The following is a 17,349-nucleotide window of genomic DNA, read 5'->3' on the forward strand; positions in this document are numbered from 1 at the left end:
GGGCTTCCTCGCCCGGGCCGAAGGGGCGGACCTCGGTGCCTCGGACCCCGGGGGGATCCCCGAGGGGTTCCTCCAGGCGCACCCGGTCTCCGACTCCGTCGAGGTCGCAGGACTGTGTCTCTTTGGGGTCGGGGTCGGGTAGGGAGCCCAGATACTCCAACCAGGCCTCTCCCTTCGGCTCTGCCGGGAAGTCTCGGTCTCCCTCTCCTCCTGCTAAACCCTCGTCCTTTACGAGGTTTGTGCAGGATATGGCTGCGGCTTTGGGTGTTGACTTGTCGGAAGGGTCCACTTACACCAAGGAGTTTTTGGAGGAGCAGGATCTCCCTGCCCCCCCCAGGGAGTCGCCGCGCCTTCCAATTAACAAGGTCCTCTGTCAGACCTTTCTGAGGAATCTTGAGGCTCCATTGACGGTCGCTGTGGTCCCCGCCAAAATGGAGTCTAAGTATCGCACCCTTCCCATCAAAGGGTTTGAGAAGGGCCAACTTTCCCACACTTCGCTTCTGGTGGAATCGGCAGTCAAAAAATCTCAGCCTTCCCGGGTCTCGGCGACGGTCCCGCCTAGTAGGGAGGGCCGGACCCTTGACAAATTTGGGCGCCGTCTCTATGCGAACTCTCTGATGGCGACCAGGGTCCTGAACTACGCCTTCTCGTACTCTTCCTTCCTCCGTACGATGGTGAAGGACCTCCCCTCCTTTCGGGAGGTGATGCCTGAGTCGCATAGGGACCGGTTCGCCACCTTTAGTTCCAACCTGACCCAGCTGCGCCTCTATTTATTCCACGCGATTTATGATGCATTTGAACTCGCCTCGAGGGTCTCAGCCTGTGCAGTGGCCATGCGCCGGCTGGCGTGGCTCCGTACCCTCGAAATGGAGGCCAATTTGCAGGAACGCCTGGCTAATTTGCCTTGCGTTGGCGTGGAATTGTTTGATGACACTTTGGATGCGGCGACGGAGCGACTTTCCAAACAGGAACGCTCTTTGGCCTCTCTGGTGAAGCCGAAGCCTAAGGCGCCTGCTCAGCGCCCCTTCAGGCAGCCTCCGAGGAGATACCCTCAGAAGTCCACACCGGCCTTCTCCAGACCGCCCCCTCGAAGACAGCCCCAGCAGAGTAGAGGCGGCCCCTCTAAACCTGCCGCGCAGGGGGCCGCCAAGGCCGCGCCGTCCTTTTGACGGGATAGGCGGTTGGGGGCGGGCCCCCACCGCAATATCGAGCCACCCCCTCCCCATCGGGGGTCGGCTGACGGCCTTTGCCGGGGCCTGGTCGGTGATCACGTCGGACGCCTGGGTGCTCGGGATAATCTCAGACGGCTATTCGTTGAACTTCTCCTGTCCGCCTCCGGACTTGCCCCCCGGGGCTTGCCCTCCCAATCGGAACCAGCTGCCCCTTCTCCTGGAGGAGGCCAGGGCCTTGTTGAGCCTCAGGGCGGTCGAGGTGGTGCCTCGCGATCAGATGGGCCTGGGATTTTACTCCCGTTACTTTTTGGTCCCAAAAAAGACCGGGGACTTACGCCCCATTTTGGACCTCCGGAAGCTCAACAAGTTCCTGGTCCGAGAGAAGTTCCGTATGTTATCGCTCCCGGTTCTCTATCCTCTTTTGGAGGAGGGGGATTGGATGTGCTCCCTGGACTTGAAGGAAGCTTACACCCATGTTCCGGTGCATCCCGCTTGCCGCAGGTTTTTGCGGTTCCAGGTCGGGGATTTGCACCTGCAGTATCGGGTTCTTCCCTTCGGGCTGGCATCCTCCCCTCGGGTATTCACCAAGTGTATGGTGGTGGTGGCGGCGGCCCTGCGCTCGCGGGGTCTACAGGTCTTTCCCTATCTGGACGATTGGCTGATCAAAGCCCCGTCCAGGGAGGGGGTTATCTTAGCGACCCGACAGACTATCAGTCTTTTACAGGGCCTGGGGTTCGAAGTGAACTTCCCCAAATCTCAATTGCGTCCGGCGCAGTCTCTCCAGTTCATTGGAGCCGTGCTGGACACGGTTCGCCTTCGCGCTTTTCTCCCCCCGCCCCGGCGGGAGACTCTGCTTCGGTGGAGTCGGCATTGTCGAGGGCAGTCGCAGGTGTCGGCCCAGCACATGATGGTTTTGCTGGGTCACATGGCGTCGACGGTTCACGTCACGCCGTTCGCTCGCTTATACCTGAGAATCGCGCAATGGACTCTGTCGTCGCAGTGGCGCCAGGATCGCGATCCGGTGTCTTCCCGGATATCAGTAACTCCTTGTTTACGTCGATCGCTCCGTTGGTGGACCGACTCTTCCAATTTGTCAGGGGGTTTGCTGTTTCGCGTTCCTCCTCACACCAAGGTCTTGACGACGGACTCTTCCGAGTACGCGTGGGGAGCGCACCTGGACGGTCTGAGGACGCAGGCTCTGTGGTCGGCCGAGGACCGTCGGTGCCACATCAATGTGCTGGAGCTTCGCGCCATTTTTCTGGCGGCGCGAGCTTTTGTCCACCTGCTGCACGACCAGGTAGTACTCGTGCGGACGGACAATCAGGTAGCGATGTACTATGTCAACAAGCAGGGGGGTACGGGCTCTTGGCCTCTATGCCAGGAGGCTCTCCGTCTTTGGGACTGGGCAATTTCCCAGAATATCTTTCTGCGGGCGGTCTACATTCAGGGAGAGCAGAACCAGCTTGCAGACAAACTCAGTCGTCTTCTCCAGCCGCACGAATGGTCTCTGAACTCCCGAGTACTTCGCGAGGTTTTCGACCGCTGGGGAACTCCTCAAGTGGATCTGTTTGCCTCTCCGGAGACTCGCAAGTTACCCCTCTATTGCTCTCGGATCTACTCTCCGGATCGTCTCGAAGCGGATGCCTTCCTCCTCGAATGGGAGGGGAGGTTCCTTTATGCGTTTCCACCGTTCCCTCTGATTTTGAGAACGCTGGTTCATCTCAGATCGGCCGGAGCCTCCATGATCCTCATTGCACCTCGGTGGCCAAGGCAGCCCTGGTTCTCCCTACTTCTTCAACTCAGTACCAGGGAACCTCTACTTCTACCGGTGTTTCCCTCTCTGCTGTCTCAGAGTCGGGGTTCGCTGTTGCATCCCAATCTTCAGTCTTTACATCTGACTGCTTGGTTTCTCTCCCTCTGACTTCGGTTCCGGTGTCTCGGGCCGTGAGGGACGTTTTGGAGGCCTCGCGTAAGGTCTCGACTCGGCTTTGCTATACTCAGAAATGGACCAGGTTTTCTTCCTGGTGTTCTTTGAATAGTCTGCAACCAGATTCGGTGCCTGTGGCTTCGCTTCTGGAATATCTTTTGCATTTGTCTGAGTCTGGCCTGAAAACGACTTCCATTCGGGTGCATCTCAGTGCCATTGCAGCATTCCATCGGCATCTTGAGGGTCGTTCTCTCTCTCTTCATCCTCTGGTGACACGTTTCATGAAGGGGCTAGTGAATATCCATCCTCCTCTGAAACCTCCTCCGGTGGTGTGGGATCTTAATGTGGTCTTGGCTCAGCTTATGAAGCCTCCCTTTGAACCCATCGACAAGTCGCATCTTAAGTTTCTTACTTGGAAAGTAGTCTTTTTGATTGCTATCACATCTGCTCGTCGAATCAGTGAGTTACAGTCCTTGGTTGCGGATCCTCCTTTCACGGTCTTTCATCATGATAAGGTGGTTCTCCGCACCCATCCCAAATTTTTACCTAAAGTTGTGTCTGATTTCCACCTCAATCAGTCTATTGTCCTTCCGGTGTTTTTTCCGAAGCCCCATTCTCATCCTGGTGAGGCGGCGCTTCATACCCTTGATTGTAAGAGGGCGTTGGCCTTTTATCTCCAACGCTCCAAGTCTTATCGGAAGGTTCCTCAATTATTTTTGTCCTTTGATCCTAATCGTTTGGGACACCCGGTTTCGAAGCGCACCTTGTCCAACTGGTTAGCTGCTTGCATTTCTTTTTGCTACGCTCAGGCTGGTCTCCCGCTTGCGGGTCGCGTTACGGGTCATAAAGTCCGGGCGATGGCAGCTTCTGTGGCTTTCCTCCGATCTACACCTATGGAGGACATTTGTAAGGCTGCCACTTGGTCTTCGGTTCATACGTTCACCTCTCACTACTGTCTGGATACTTTGTCCAGAAGCGACGGCCGGTTTGGCCAGTCGGTGTTACGTAACCTGTTTTCATAATTTGCCATCCTCCCACCTGCCCTTTTTTGGTTGGCTTGGAGGTCACCCACATGTGAGAATATCATGCCTGCTTGTCCTGGGATAAAGCACAGTTACTTACCGTAACAGGTGTTATCCAGGGACAGCAGGCATATATTCTCACAACCCGCCCACCTCCCCGGGGATGGCTTTCTTTGCTATGTTATGGAACTGAGGACCACGAGGTGGGGATGCGCCCTCTAGTGGCAAGAAGGCTAGCACATGCGTGGTGCAGTGTGCAAACTTGAAACTTCTAGCAAGTTTGCTTGAAAAGCTGTCCGCGCTGGGGCTCCGTAGATGACGTCACCCACATGTGAGAATATATGCCTGCTGTCCCTGGATAACACCTGTTACGGTAAGTAACTGTGCTTTTTTTACCAGGGATTCAGAGCTCGCCCTTTCAGAGGTGGGCACACAAAGGATTACATTATATTTTTCAACTGTTTACAGATTCAGGTCATTTTGCCTCTTTTACATCTTTACAACAAACATTTGGTCTACTAGGCATGGACATTTTTGCCTACTATCAATTACATCACTATGTTAGTCATTACCGGCAGCCGAAATATCTCAACAGTGTCATGAAGCTCTATTGGAAATGTTCAGTCTCTCAGCTCAACAACAAAGGTGGGCCTGCTGGACTGTCAGCCAGGCACCAATTTTGAGATTTTGGCTGCTTCTTGGGCGGAGGATCTCCATTGTACGCTGTCAGCAAATCAACTACAACAAGTGTAGAAAAATTAACTCAGCAAACATTAATCATTGGGAATTTCAACTTAAGATCATCTTACGACTTTACATATCACCCATGCGAGCATACCGGATGGGTATTACCCAGTCCCATGGCTGTCCTAAGTGCTCTCAAGTTTGTGCATCCTTGGGGCACATGTTTTGGTCCTGTCCCCATATTACTTTGTTCTGGAACCGATTGGGACAATATGTTTCTTCTTTAGGGGCAGGTGATGGACTCCAACTCCTAGAGTGTTATTTGGCTTTTATAAACGCAGCAATCCACCTCCTACACAACCTCAACCACCATGACCCTATCTCCCCAGCCCTCCGCACAGAGCACTGGCTCCCGATCAACCAACGCTGTGCTTTCAAGGCCCTAGTGATAGCACATAAAAAAATCTACACCACCACCCCAGCATACTTAGGATCCAAGCTAACCCTCTACACCCCCACCCACCTCCTCCACTCTGTAATGGAGAAACGCCTATGTATCCCCCCCAGGAAGGTCTCTCCTGTCAGAAACCACCCGCAAACACTCCTACAGCCACTTCATCCCCCATCTCTGGAACCAACTCCCCCCACAAATCAGACTACGTAACTCTCTGATGACCTTCCGGAAAGCAGTAAAGACCCTCCTCTTCGACTGAAATTCTAACTGCAAACTACCCCTTGACCCCCCTTATAGTCCCCCTCCTTTCTGCACTCTCCTGTACTTAAGTTGCTGTATAGTCTATGAACTGTCCAAATCTACTTAAGTTGCTGTATAGTCTTGTACTGTCCGAAATGTTTTCCATTGTGAATGTTGGCTTGTAACCTGTTCTGAGCTACTGGGAGGACAAGATAGAAATCAAAATAAATAAATAATATAGCTTCACTTAAATTTAAAGGAATGTCTGCCTTTGTGGCAAGAACAATGTTGATGGGAAAGAAAGCTATTTTGTCCAATTGGCTATCTGGTGAACCGCCGACTTATGGTCACTGGAGATCGCTGATGATAGTCCATACTTCCTTGGAAAGAAGACAATTTGCTGATATTGATTCTGTTGTGGGACGTCGCTTTTGTTCAATATGGGAACATTGCTGAGAGATTGGAGAAACTGGGTCTCTTTTCCCTGGAGAAGAGGAGACTTAGAGGGGATATGATAGAGACTTATAAGATCATGAAGGGCATAGAGAGAGTAGAGAGGGACAGATTCTTCACACTTTCAAAAAATAAAAGAACAAGAGGGCATCTGGAAAAGTTGAAAGGGGACAGATTCAAAACAAATGCTAGGAAGTTCTTCTTTACCCAACGTGTGGTGGACACCTGGAATGCGCTTCTAGAGAATGTAATAGGGCAGAGTACGGTACTGGGATTTAAGAAAGGATTGGACAGTTTCCTGCTGGAAAAGAGGATAGAAGGGTATAAATAGAGGATTTCTGCACAGGTCCTGGACCTGTTGGGCCGCCACGTGAGCGGACTGCTGGGCATGATGGACCTCAGGTCTGACCCAGCAGAGGCATTGCTTATGTTCTTATGTTCTTATTTTTGGATGGACCTCACTCCATTTGCCCGAAGTCGACTATTGAACTTATATGTTTTGTTGTTGGGTTGGGGTTTTTTTTTTGTGTGTGTGCTCCTCGACTGTTCAGTTGAAGGGGGGGGTTATATGATATGTAAATTGAAGAAAATTGTTGTGGCTTGTTTGGTTATTTACACTGTTTTGACTTTCAATAAATATATTTAAACATAAAAGTATTTCCCTGTAACTTCATCGAGTGTCCTCTAGTCTTTGTAATTTTTGACGGAGTGAAAAATCAATCCACTTGTACCCGATCTACTCCACTCTTGATTTTGTAGACTTCAATCATATCTCCCTTTAGCTGTCTCTTTTCCAAGCTGAAGAGCCCTAACCATTTTAGTCTTTCCTCATACGAGAGGAGTTCCATCCCCTTTATCATAATTAAAGCATAACGGACAGACACGACATGAAGGACAGGGAAGAACTACATAATATAATAGAAAGAGAGGAGAGGGGGAAACATTAGGGAATTTCCATTTTATATGATACCCTCAGCATTGTACATTGAGAGGGAAATTTAGTATGCAACCATAAAAAGAAATGTTTTCAGGTCTGCCTTGAACTTGTCGATGGAGGTCAGGGAAAGTAATGATAGTGGGAATAAATTCCACAACTTTGGACCATTAGCTCCAAAGAGTGCATCCCTAACATATTTTGTGAATTATTTCCCTATAGGATGGAACATTTATGAGTAGTTTATTGACTGATCTTAGGTTCCTAGCCAGTGTATATGGAATCAGCTGGCATGCTAGGATAATATGTTATAACCAAAGTATTGCTAATAATATTTAACATCCCATCCCCCTTGAGTTTATGGCACACTCACTCACTGCATGTGATGATGAAGTGATATACAATACTGGAGTTGCCGAATTTTCACATATCTCTTGCAATTTTCAGGATATGGACCATAGAAGTCTGTTTAGCATTAGCCTCAGTTCCCACTACTGTTGCTCACACTTCAAGAGCCATGTTGTGTTTCCATCTTCTTTCCATTTAGAAATCCCCTGCATTTATCCCAGGTTTTTTTTAATTACCTCACTGTTTTTGACTCCACCACCTCTCCTGAAAGGGCCTTCTAGGCATCCACTATCCTCTCTGTGGAAAAAGTATTTCCTGACATTACTCTTAAGTTTACCTCCCTGCAACCTCAGCTCATGTCCTCTGGTTTTACTCCCCATACATCTCTGGAAGAGGTTTGTTTGTATATTAATAACTTTCAAGTACTTAAATGTCTATCATATCACTTCCCTCTCTCCTTTCCTCTAGCGTATATATATTCAAGTCTTCTAGTCTCTTCTCATACATCTTTTGTCACCTTCCTCTGAACCACGTCAGGTCTTTTTATGTCCTTGAAGAGATATGGCCTTCAAAATGTTGCAGTACTCCAAGTGGGGCATCACTAATGACTCATACAGAGGCATTAACATCTCTTTTTTTTCTGCTGGTTGCCTTGTCACATTGTTTTGCCACCTTAAGTTTATCAGACACCATCATCCTGATCTGTGCGTCAGTCTCTTGCCCTTAGCACATACTGCTCTTTAACATTTTTACACCCCCAAGTGCATAACTTTGCATTTCTCATTAAGTTTTAATTGCTAAACATTGGACCAAATTTATAATTTTTATAGATCCTTCTCATGTTGCCAGCTCCCTCTAGGGCAGGGGTGCCCAAAAGGTCGATCGCGATTGACCAGTAGATTGCAAGGGCAATGCGAGCGATAGACTCATGTTGCCTTTATGTTCTCCCTGCTTTCCCGACGCCGCAAAAGCAAGGCCCGTGCAGCCACTGCACTAGCACCGGGCCCACAAGTGCCCCTCTCCCCCCCCCCCCCCCCGACGTAGATTCTTACGTCGGAGAGGAAGTTCCTGCTGGCCCAGAACTTCCTCTCCGACTTTAGAATTCACGTTGGGGGGGAGGATTGTGGGCCCGGAGCTAGTGCAGTGGCTGCACGGGCTTGGCTTTTGCGACGGCAGAAAAGCAAGGAGAAATCGGCGGCGGTGGCTTGGGGGGCAGGGAGAGAAAAAGAAAGAAAGACAGAAAGAAAGGGGATGCAGGGAGAGAGAAAGAAAGGGGGGCATGGAGAGAGAAAGAAAAGGGGGGCATGAAGAGAAAGAAAGGGGGCAGGGAGACGGAGAGAAAGAAAGGGGGCAGGGAGACAGAAAGAAAGAAGGGGCAGGGAGAGAAAGAAAGGTGAGGAGGCCAGGGTGAGAGAGAGAAGAAAAAGGGGAGGGGGCAGGGAGAGAGGAATAAAAAGTTTGAGGAGGGAAGGAAGTGTGGTAGGGGGCAGGCAGGGAGAGAGGAAGAAAAAGTTGAACTCATGGAGAGACAGAGAGAGATGGTTGGGAATGGAATGAGATCTTGGGAAGAGGAAGCATGCAGGAGGCAGGAGGCAGAAAGAAGGGAAGAAATATTGGATGCACAGTCAGAAGGAAGTGTAACCAGAGACTCATGAAATCACCAGACAACAAAGGTAGGAAAAATGATTTTATTTTCAATTTAGTGATCAAAATGTGTCCGTTTTGAGAATTTATATCTGCTTTCTTTATTTTGCACTATGGCCCCTTTTACTAAACCGCAATAGTGGTTTTTAGATCAGGGAGCCTATGAGCTTTGAGAGAAGCGCAGGGCATTCAGCACAGCTCTCTGCGCTAAAAACCGCTATTGCGGTTTAGTAAAAGGGGAGGGGGTATATTTGTCTATGTTTGTATAGTTGTTACTGAGGTGACATTGCATATTTTAAAGTCATCTGCCTTGACCTCTTTGAAAAAACCCTGAATATAAATTATAATTAACATTTTCTCTGCATACAGTGTGCTTTGTTTTTTAAATTTTATTGTTGGTAGATCATTTTGACTTGGTCATTTTAAAAGTAGTTGCAAGCCAAAAAAGTGTGGGCACCCCTGCTCTAGGCTGTCCACTCTATTGCAAATCTTGATGTCATTTGCAAAAGAGGCAAACTTTTCCTTAACCATGCAGCAATGTTGCTCACAAATATGTTGAATGGCATTGGCCCCAGTACAAATCCCTGACGCGCTTCACTACTTACCTTTCTATTCTCTGAGTAAATTCCACTTGGGTTTTTTTCACTCCCTGATCTCTTTCTCCTAACTGATAAGAATCTGGATTTGCCTGTGATGACATCTGTTCATTCTACCTGGCTAAGTTTTTCCTACAGCTAATCTTCAAGCATTTGCTTACCAAACACCCACACCTGAAAGAATTTAGTCATATCCAACAAGTGGTACAGATTAAGTTTATCAATGCCGACCTATTTTTCCTAGCTTAATTGTTCACCTGGCTGTGTGGAGGGGGAAAAAACCAACTTGCTTTTGGAGGGTCTGCCTTTATCTTTATAAAAATATCATGTTATCTGTATTAATATATATGTAGAAAAGAGCCTTTGAATATAAGCCTCTGTATTTACAAAGAGAGGCAAACTTTACCAAATTTAAAATACCATTGAAGACCTTTTTTTAATTATGCTTTCAATATTGAATCAAGGGATGATAAAAAGATATATTAGCCGTTAATGGAAAATACATCCACCATGAAGCTGTGATGAATGGAGATTGACCTATTCAGATCATTATGATAGATTCTTGAATGAATGATTTTTAGGATTTTCTATTTTGGAAATGGAGTTCTTAACATTTTTAAAGTAGGTGTAGTGCTTTTAGTGTAGGCATACATATATTGTAAACTGCTTTGTTAAAGAGAGTTAAGACATTTGTATGTATAAGAACCAGTTAAACACTTCCCTCTTATGCTGAGGTTTTGAATGAGTTAATTTTAGACATATTAACAGTGTGCATTTTAACCAGTGATTTTTCTCATTAGCTTTGCCTTAAAGCTGTCCACATTGAAGAGCTAACCCACCTAAATCCTAGCTTCTTTCCCTGCTCTTTCAAGATGCCTATGAGGAATACACACCAGAGGAAACCTAATTTTAGTCCAGCTGAGACAGAGATGACCATCTGCCTAATTCTGGGACAGCAAAGCAGTCTGTTTGGCTCAAGTACTGCCAGTGAGAAACAGAGGGCCTGGCAAGCCATTGTCAGGCTTGTGAACGTTGTCCATCAGAACAACAGGGAAATGGAAGACCTGAAGAAAAAGTGGAGAATGTTAAGGAGGGAGACAAAACGCAAGCAGGCAGCCAATCTCAAGCTTCCTGCCTCCGAGAGGTTAGCCCTGAATACCCTGGAGCTACGTGTGCTTCAATCCTTCGACGAAATGGCTGTGACCGAGGTCTTGGGGCTTGACAGCGCAAGGTCTGCCACACATGAAAGTAATGTTGTGATGTTCTTTGTTGCTAAGGCTTCATTTTTCACTTTGGGAGCTCATAGCCAATTAATCATGGCTTGTACAAGTGGGTCAACCTGTTCCTGCAAGTTTAATCGTGTCCTAAAGGCATATATATTTGGCCTTCCTTTCTCCTCATGAAAATAATGTAGCCCTTATTGATCCCAACTCTTCTCTCTTTTCTCCTGCAAAGTCTTCACTGGGAAGATGCTGTATGTACTTTTCTGTAGTCATGTATTCTCCCAGGCTATTGCAGTGAACTGAGCAGCCTCTGACTTGCCAAGTCATTGGTCATTTCCAGTAAAAAGTGGATGTGGTATCATGAGAGAGAGATAGTGACAACTAAACAAATATGACAAAGTTGTCTGCAGTAGAAAGAAGTTATTTTGTATTTTTCTTACTTAACATATGATATCTTTTCTCCATGCTTGTAAGGCTAACACTTAATACAGCAGGTCACATTGTGCATTTGTATAGCATCATTAGGTTTTTTGGACTGAGATTATATATTCTGTGAGGACATTTGACTCGGCCATATAGCACTGGCTGCCTTTGACTAGTAATATTTTTACCTATCCACTAAATCTCTCCTTTAGCAAGTAACACCAACTAGTAGTTTGGATCCTCTTTTTTTTCCCCCTTCTTTCCTCATACACCTAATGATTAAAAAAAAAAAAAAATGAGCTAAACCATCAAGGCGTTTAACACCATGGCAGATGAACTCACTGTGTGTGTTTGGACTTTTACCTACCTTCAGGGGATGATGTGCAAGAGGAGGAAGAGCAGGCCGGGCCTTCTTGTCAGCAGCAAAAAGAAGTGCTGGAGCAGGTACAGCCACTCACTGTGCCGAAGAAGAAGGAAAACACAGATGAGCCATTCTTTGCAAGAGTAAAATCTCCTCCAGCTGATGACAATGAAATCTGGGACGAAGATCTAGTGCCTTCTTTGTCATCGTCTGTCCCTGTCTTGGAACCAGAGAAAACACCACAAGAAGAAATTTCCCAGAGGATTTACCATCAACTGCTTGCTTATACCGGACAGTTGGTAGAGGAAGTGAGGGGCTTGAGGGCTGTGCAGGAGCTACAGGCCCAGCATCAGGCTCAGATGGCAGCTTCTCTGCAGCTACTGACTAAGCAGTTGGCTCCTATTGCTGCTGCTGCTGCACATATGCAGAGCTGCTGCACCCTTCTGCCTGCTCCTCTGCCTCCTAGGCCAGATGCTGGCAGTGTGTCCCATCCTTTGTCTGGCCTCTCTGTCAACAGTCAGGAGGTCAATGAGTCCTTTGAGGTTGGCACAGCCTCAAAATATACACCCTTAAGAAGAAGTGCACGAGTAGGGAAACGGGGGTGGTTTGAGGGTGGGAATGAGAATAGGGGAAAAAAGCATTGTTAATCTCTTATCACTTGCACTGTCTTGTCACTATTTACCTTTCCTTCCACTGTAAATAAATGATCACTTTTTCACTTAACACTTTGTTGGATGAATCTGTTTCTTTAAGACACATTGTCAGCAGCTGGTGGGTTGTAAATGTGTCTTGGAGTTAGAGTTAATATCTTAGACTGACTCACTCCAGACGGCTACCAGCTGGATCTCTTCTACCACAGAAAAATATTTTGAAGGCCTCGCGTGAGCAAGCATGGGTTTCCTGCACTCACTCTGTTTTACTCCTTCTCATACAGGTGTAACTGTTAGGAGGATGGAATTAAAGTATAAAAAGGGGGGAAGGGGTAACATCACAGAGCAGCTGGTATAACCCTAACAACAAAGGGATGCAACGCTGGCCACATTGCTAGGCAGACTGGATGAACCATGCTGGTCTTTATCTTCCATTCTTTACTATGTTTTCTGTGCAACTGTTCTCATAAATTTTAAAAAAAGACAAATTGTGAGGAGGCACAACCTGCCTTGTGTCAAGACACAGAAAACATTTTCTCCGAGTCAGAAGAATTGATCCACTGTCTGGTTGACTCATGGATGGAGTGCCAATATCCCCTAGGATGTCCATCAGCACTCATCTCTGGACTACAATATATTAACTCCTATCCACAGTTCCTGTTGAAATTATTGCGCACTCTTTTACTCAGTGTTAAACATCACTAGTATCAAACATGGCTTCATCTCCATTCAAAAATTTACAATAGTCCTTAAAATAGTAGGTCTATATTCCAAGAACAACAGTTAAAAATTTGGCAAAACTAAGGGCCTCTTATTACACTGCACTAGCAGTTTTCTAGTGCTGGGAGCCGCACTGAATGGTCCACGCTGCACCTGATGCTCATAGAGTTCCTATGAGCATCGGGAGCAGTGCAGGCCATTCAGCGCGGCTCTCTGCGCAAAAAACTGCTAGTATAGTTTTTAAAAGAAGAGGGGGTAAGTCTCTGGACTGGCAGACTCCAATTTCTAGATCTTAAATATAGCCTGCTCTAGACCATAGTGACCCAGTTTTATCACCAGTTGGTATTTGTGGAGGCCACTCTTCATCCTGTGCCCTTCTGGCAAGGATCCAAAGATAAGAGCATAAGAATTACCATACTGGGACAGACCAAAGGTCCATCAACTCCAGTATCCTGTTTCCAACAGTGACCAACCAAGGTCCCAAGTACCTAGCTAGATCCCAAGTAACATAGAAACATGATGGCAGATAAAGGCCAAATGGCACATCCAGTCTGCCCATCCACAGTAACCATTATCTCTTCCTCCCTCTAAGAGATCCCACATGCCTATCCCAGGCTTTTTTGAATTCAGACACAGTCTCTGTCTCCACCACCTCTTCCAGGAGACTGTTCCATGCATCTACCACCCCTTCTGTAAAAAAATATTTCTTTAGATTACTCCTGAGCCTATCATCTCTTAACTTCATCCTATGCCCTCATTCCAGAGCTTCCTTTCAAATGAAAGAGACTGGGCTCATGTGCATTTACATCACTTAGGTATTTAAATGTCTCTATCATATCTCCCCTCGGCCGCCTTTTCTCCAAAGTATACAGAATGAGATATTTAGTTCTGTTCCCATACGCCTTATGACGAAGACCAAGCACCATGTTAGTAGCTTTCCTCTGGACCAACTCCATCCTTTTTATATCTTTTTGAAGGTGCGGCCTCCAGAATTGTACACCATATTCAAAATGAGGTCTCGGCAAAGTCTTATACATGAGCATCAATACCTCCTTTTTCCTACTGGTCATACCTTTCCCTATGCACCCTAGCATCCTTCTAGCTTTCGCCGTCACCTTTTCAACCTGTTTGGCCACCTTAATATTATCACATATAATCACACCCAAGTTCCACTCTTCTGTCGTGCACATGTTCTTCACCCCTTAAACTGTACTGTTCCCTCAGTTTTTGCAGCCCAAACTCATGACATTGCATTTCTTAGCATTTTAGCGATCAGATTTCAGACCATTCTTCAAGCTTGGCCAGGTCTTTCTTCATGTTGTTCACACCATCCTGGGTGTCTACTCTATTGCAGATTTTGGTATCAACAGCAAAGGCAAATCTTACCCGACAGCCCATCAGCAATATCATTTATAAAAATGTTAAAAAGAACAGACCCAAGAACCTTGAGGCACACCACTGGTAACATCCCTTTCCTCAGAGCGATCTCCATTGATCACTACCCTCTGTTGTCTTCCACTCAATCAGTTATTGACCCAGCCTGTCACTTTGGGACCCATCCCAAGGGCACTCAATTTATTTATTAGATGTTTGTGTGGAACACTGTCAAAGGCTTTGCTAAAATCTAAATGCACCACATCTAGTGCACTCCCTCTATCCAATTATTTGGTCACCCAGTCAAATAAATTGATTATATTTATCTGACAAGACCTACCTCTAGTAAATCCATGTTGTCTCCGCTCCTGTAATCCACAGGATGCCAGAAACTTGACCATTCTCTGTTTTAAAGGTGTTTCCATTAATTTGCTTACCACATAAGTCAGACTTACTGGTCTGTAATTCCCTACTTCTTCTTTAGTTCCACTTTTGTGGAGAGGGACCACATCCGCCCTTCTCCAGTTCGATACCACTCCCAACTCTAGAAACCCCTTGAAAAGGTCAGTCAGCGGAACCACCAGAATGTCCCTAAGTTCCTTCAGATGTACACCATCCGGCCCCATCACTTTGTGTACCTTTATTTTAGCTAGCTCCTCACGTACACAACCCTCTGAAAATCAATCATGGTCTAACACTCCTCCATCCCTGTTTATGTTTGTCTTCCCGTTTCCGTGAACACAGAACACAAATATATGTTAAGCTATTCAGCCTTTTCTTTATCAGCTTCTACATGTTTCTCCGCTTCACCTTTGAGTCTCACAATGCCGCTTTTCCACTTCTTCCTATCACTAATATATCTAATAAATATTTTGTCTCCCCATTTTACCGTTACCGTGTCAGCTATTTTTCTTCCATTTGCATCTTTGCTTTCCTAACTACATGACTAGCCTCTCTTAACTTTTCCAGATATTTTTGCCTGTCTTTCTGTAATTTTTGTAGTTTATGAAAGCTAACTTCTTATTCTTTCTCAGCTACTACTTTTGAGAACCAAAGCTGCCTTCTTTTCCTCTTACTTTTACTTACTTGCCTCACAAAGAGGTTTGTTACTCTTTCAATTACTCCTTTCAGTTTTTCCCACTGCATTTCCACTCCTTCCAGACAATTCCATGACCTAATCCCCCTTGACCTAATCCCCCCATAGTTTTTTTTAAAGTCTAGAACTTTTGCTTTTGAATGAGCCCTCTCTATACCCATCTTAATATTAAACTGCACCATGCAGTGATCACTGGATGCCAGATGATCCCCCACTGTAACATCAGAAACACTTTCCCCATTTGTAAGCACTACAGTAAGTCCAGTATGACCCCATCCTGTGTGGGTTCCATTACTAACTGCTGGAACAGTTCTTGTAGAGAATGCAGGATCTCCCTACTTCTAGAAGACCCCACAGTAGGGATACTCCAGTCAACATCTGGCATGTTAAAATCACCTATTAGTAAAACTTCCCCTTTTTTAGATATATTCTGAATGTCTACTATTAAATCTCTGTCCACTTCTTCCATCTGTGAAGGAAGCCTGTATATCGCACCAATGTAAATATATTCACCATTCCCTCTTTTCAAATTGATCCACAGTGCCTCTTCCTTACCCTACAGATCCTGCAATTGTGTGACTTTAATATGATCTTTAACATATAACGCTACTCCCCCCTCTTTTTCTTCCTACCCTGTCTTTCCTGAACAGATTATAGCCAGGTATAACTACATCCCAGTCATGGTTCTCCGTGATCCTACTACATCCAACTCATCTTTCATCACAGCTTCTAGATCCAGAATCTTAGAAACATAGAAAAGTGACGGCAGAAAAGGACCAAGGCCCTTCGAGTCTGCCCACTCTATTGACCCTCCCTCCTAACTACCTTTTGAGATATCCCTTTAACTCTACCCTCTTAGAGATCCGACCTGGGCATCCGATCTGTTTTTAAAATCTGACACGCTGCTGGCCTCGATCACCTGTACTGGAAGCTCATTCCAATTGTCAACCACTCTTTCGGTGAAGAAATACTTCCTGGTGTCGCCATGAAACTTCCCGATTTTTAGCGGATGCCCTCTTGTAGTCGAGGGTCCCCTAAGAGAGAACATATCATCTTCCACCTCGATACGACCAGTGATATACTTAAATGTCTCAATCATGTCTCCCCTCTCCCTACGTTCTTCGAGAGAGTATAGTCGCAATTTGTTCAGCCTTGAGTCCAGAAACCATCCTGGTGGCCATTCGCTGAACCGACTCAACTCTCAGTACATCTTTACGGTAATGTGGTCTCCAGAATTGCACACAGTACTCCAGGTGAGGCCTCACCATGGTTCTGTACAGTGGCATTAGGACGTCGGGCTTCTGACTTACAAAGCTCCTGCGGATACAACCCAGCATTTGCCTAGCCTTGGATGAAGCCTTCGCCACTTGATTGGCAGTTTTCATGTCTTCACTAATGATCACCCCTAAATCGCGTTCTGCTGCAGTCCTAGCCAGGGTTTCTCCATTTAATGTGTACGTTCTGCATAGATTATTGTTGCCAAGGTGCATGACCTTTCCTTTTTTAGCGTTGAAGTTTAGCTGCCAGATCGAGGACCAATGTTCCAATAAAAGCAGGTCCTACACCATACTATCGGACAATTTGCTGTTGCTTACAATGTTACAGAGTTTGGCATCGTCGGCGAATAACGTTATTTTTCCTTGAAGCCCTTGAGTCAGGTCTCCTATAGAAACATAGACATAGAAACATAGAAATAGACGGCAGATAAGGGCCACGGCCCATCCAGTCTGCCCACCCTAATGACCCTCCCCTACCTTTACCTTGTGAATAGATCCCACGTGTCGATCCCATTTGGCCTTAAAATCAGGCACGCAGCTGGCCTCAATCACCTGAAGTGGAAGACTATTCCAGTGATCAACTACCCTTTCAGTAAAAAAGAACTTCCTGGTGTCACCTCGCAGTTTCCCGCCTCTGATTTTCCACGGATGCCCTCTTGTTGCCGTGGGACCCTTGAAAAAGAAGATATCTTCCTCTGTCTTGACGCGGCCCGTGAGATATTTGAACGTCTCGATCATGTCTCTCCTCTCT

At 46.4% G+C, this 17,349-nt stretch overlaps 1 protein-coding gene and 1 long non-coding RNA gene across 3 annotated transcripts in view; one reads left to right on the forward strand and one right to left on the reverse strand.

Moving 5' to 3' along the window:
• LOC117346195 overlaps positions 1 to 11,615 on the reverse strand; it is a 32,854-nt gene extending 21,239 nt beyond the window's left edge. The window contains exon 1 of the long non-coding RNA XR_004536563.1: positions 11,488 to 11,615. This is a non-coding gene — a long non-coding RNA (uncharacterized LOC117346195). The remainder of the gene's footprint in view (positions 1 to 11,487) is intronic.
• DCTN6 (dynactin subunit 6) overlaps positions 1 to 17,349 on the forward strand; it is a 137,762-nt gene that overhangs the window by 77,104 nt on the left and 43,309 nt on the right. Inside the window, exon 7 of one of the 2 annotated variants that reach the window (XM_033915582.1) lies at positions 10,347 to 11,494. The exons of the other annotated variant lie outside the window; for it this stretch is intronic. Coding sequence (XP_033771473.1) covers positions 10,347 to 10,877 — 531 coding nt within the window. The 3' untranslated portion in view covers positions 10,878 to 11,494. Of the gene's footprint in view, positions 1 to 10,346; positions 11,495 to 17,349 lie in introns of those variants that run through there. 2 annotated transcript variants of the gene reach the window in all.

This window comes from Geotrypetes seraphini, chromosome 1, assembly GCF_902459505.1.
Source record: "Geotrypetes seraphini chromosome 1, aGeoSer1.1, whole genome shotgun sequence".
NCBI lineage: Eukaryota > Metazoa > Chordata > Amphibia > Gymnophiona > Dermophiidae > Geotrypetes > Geotrypetes seraphini.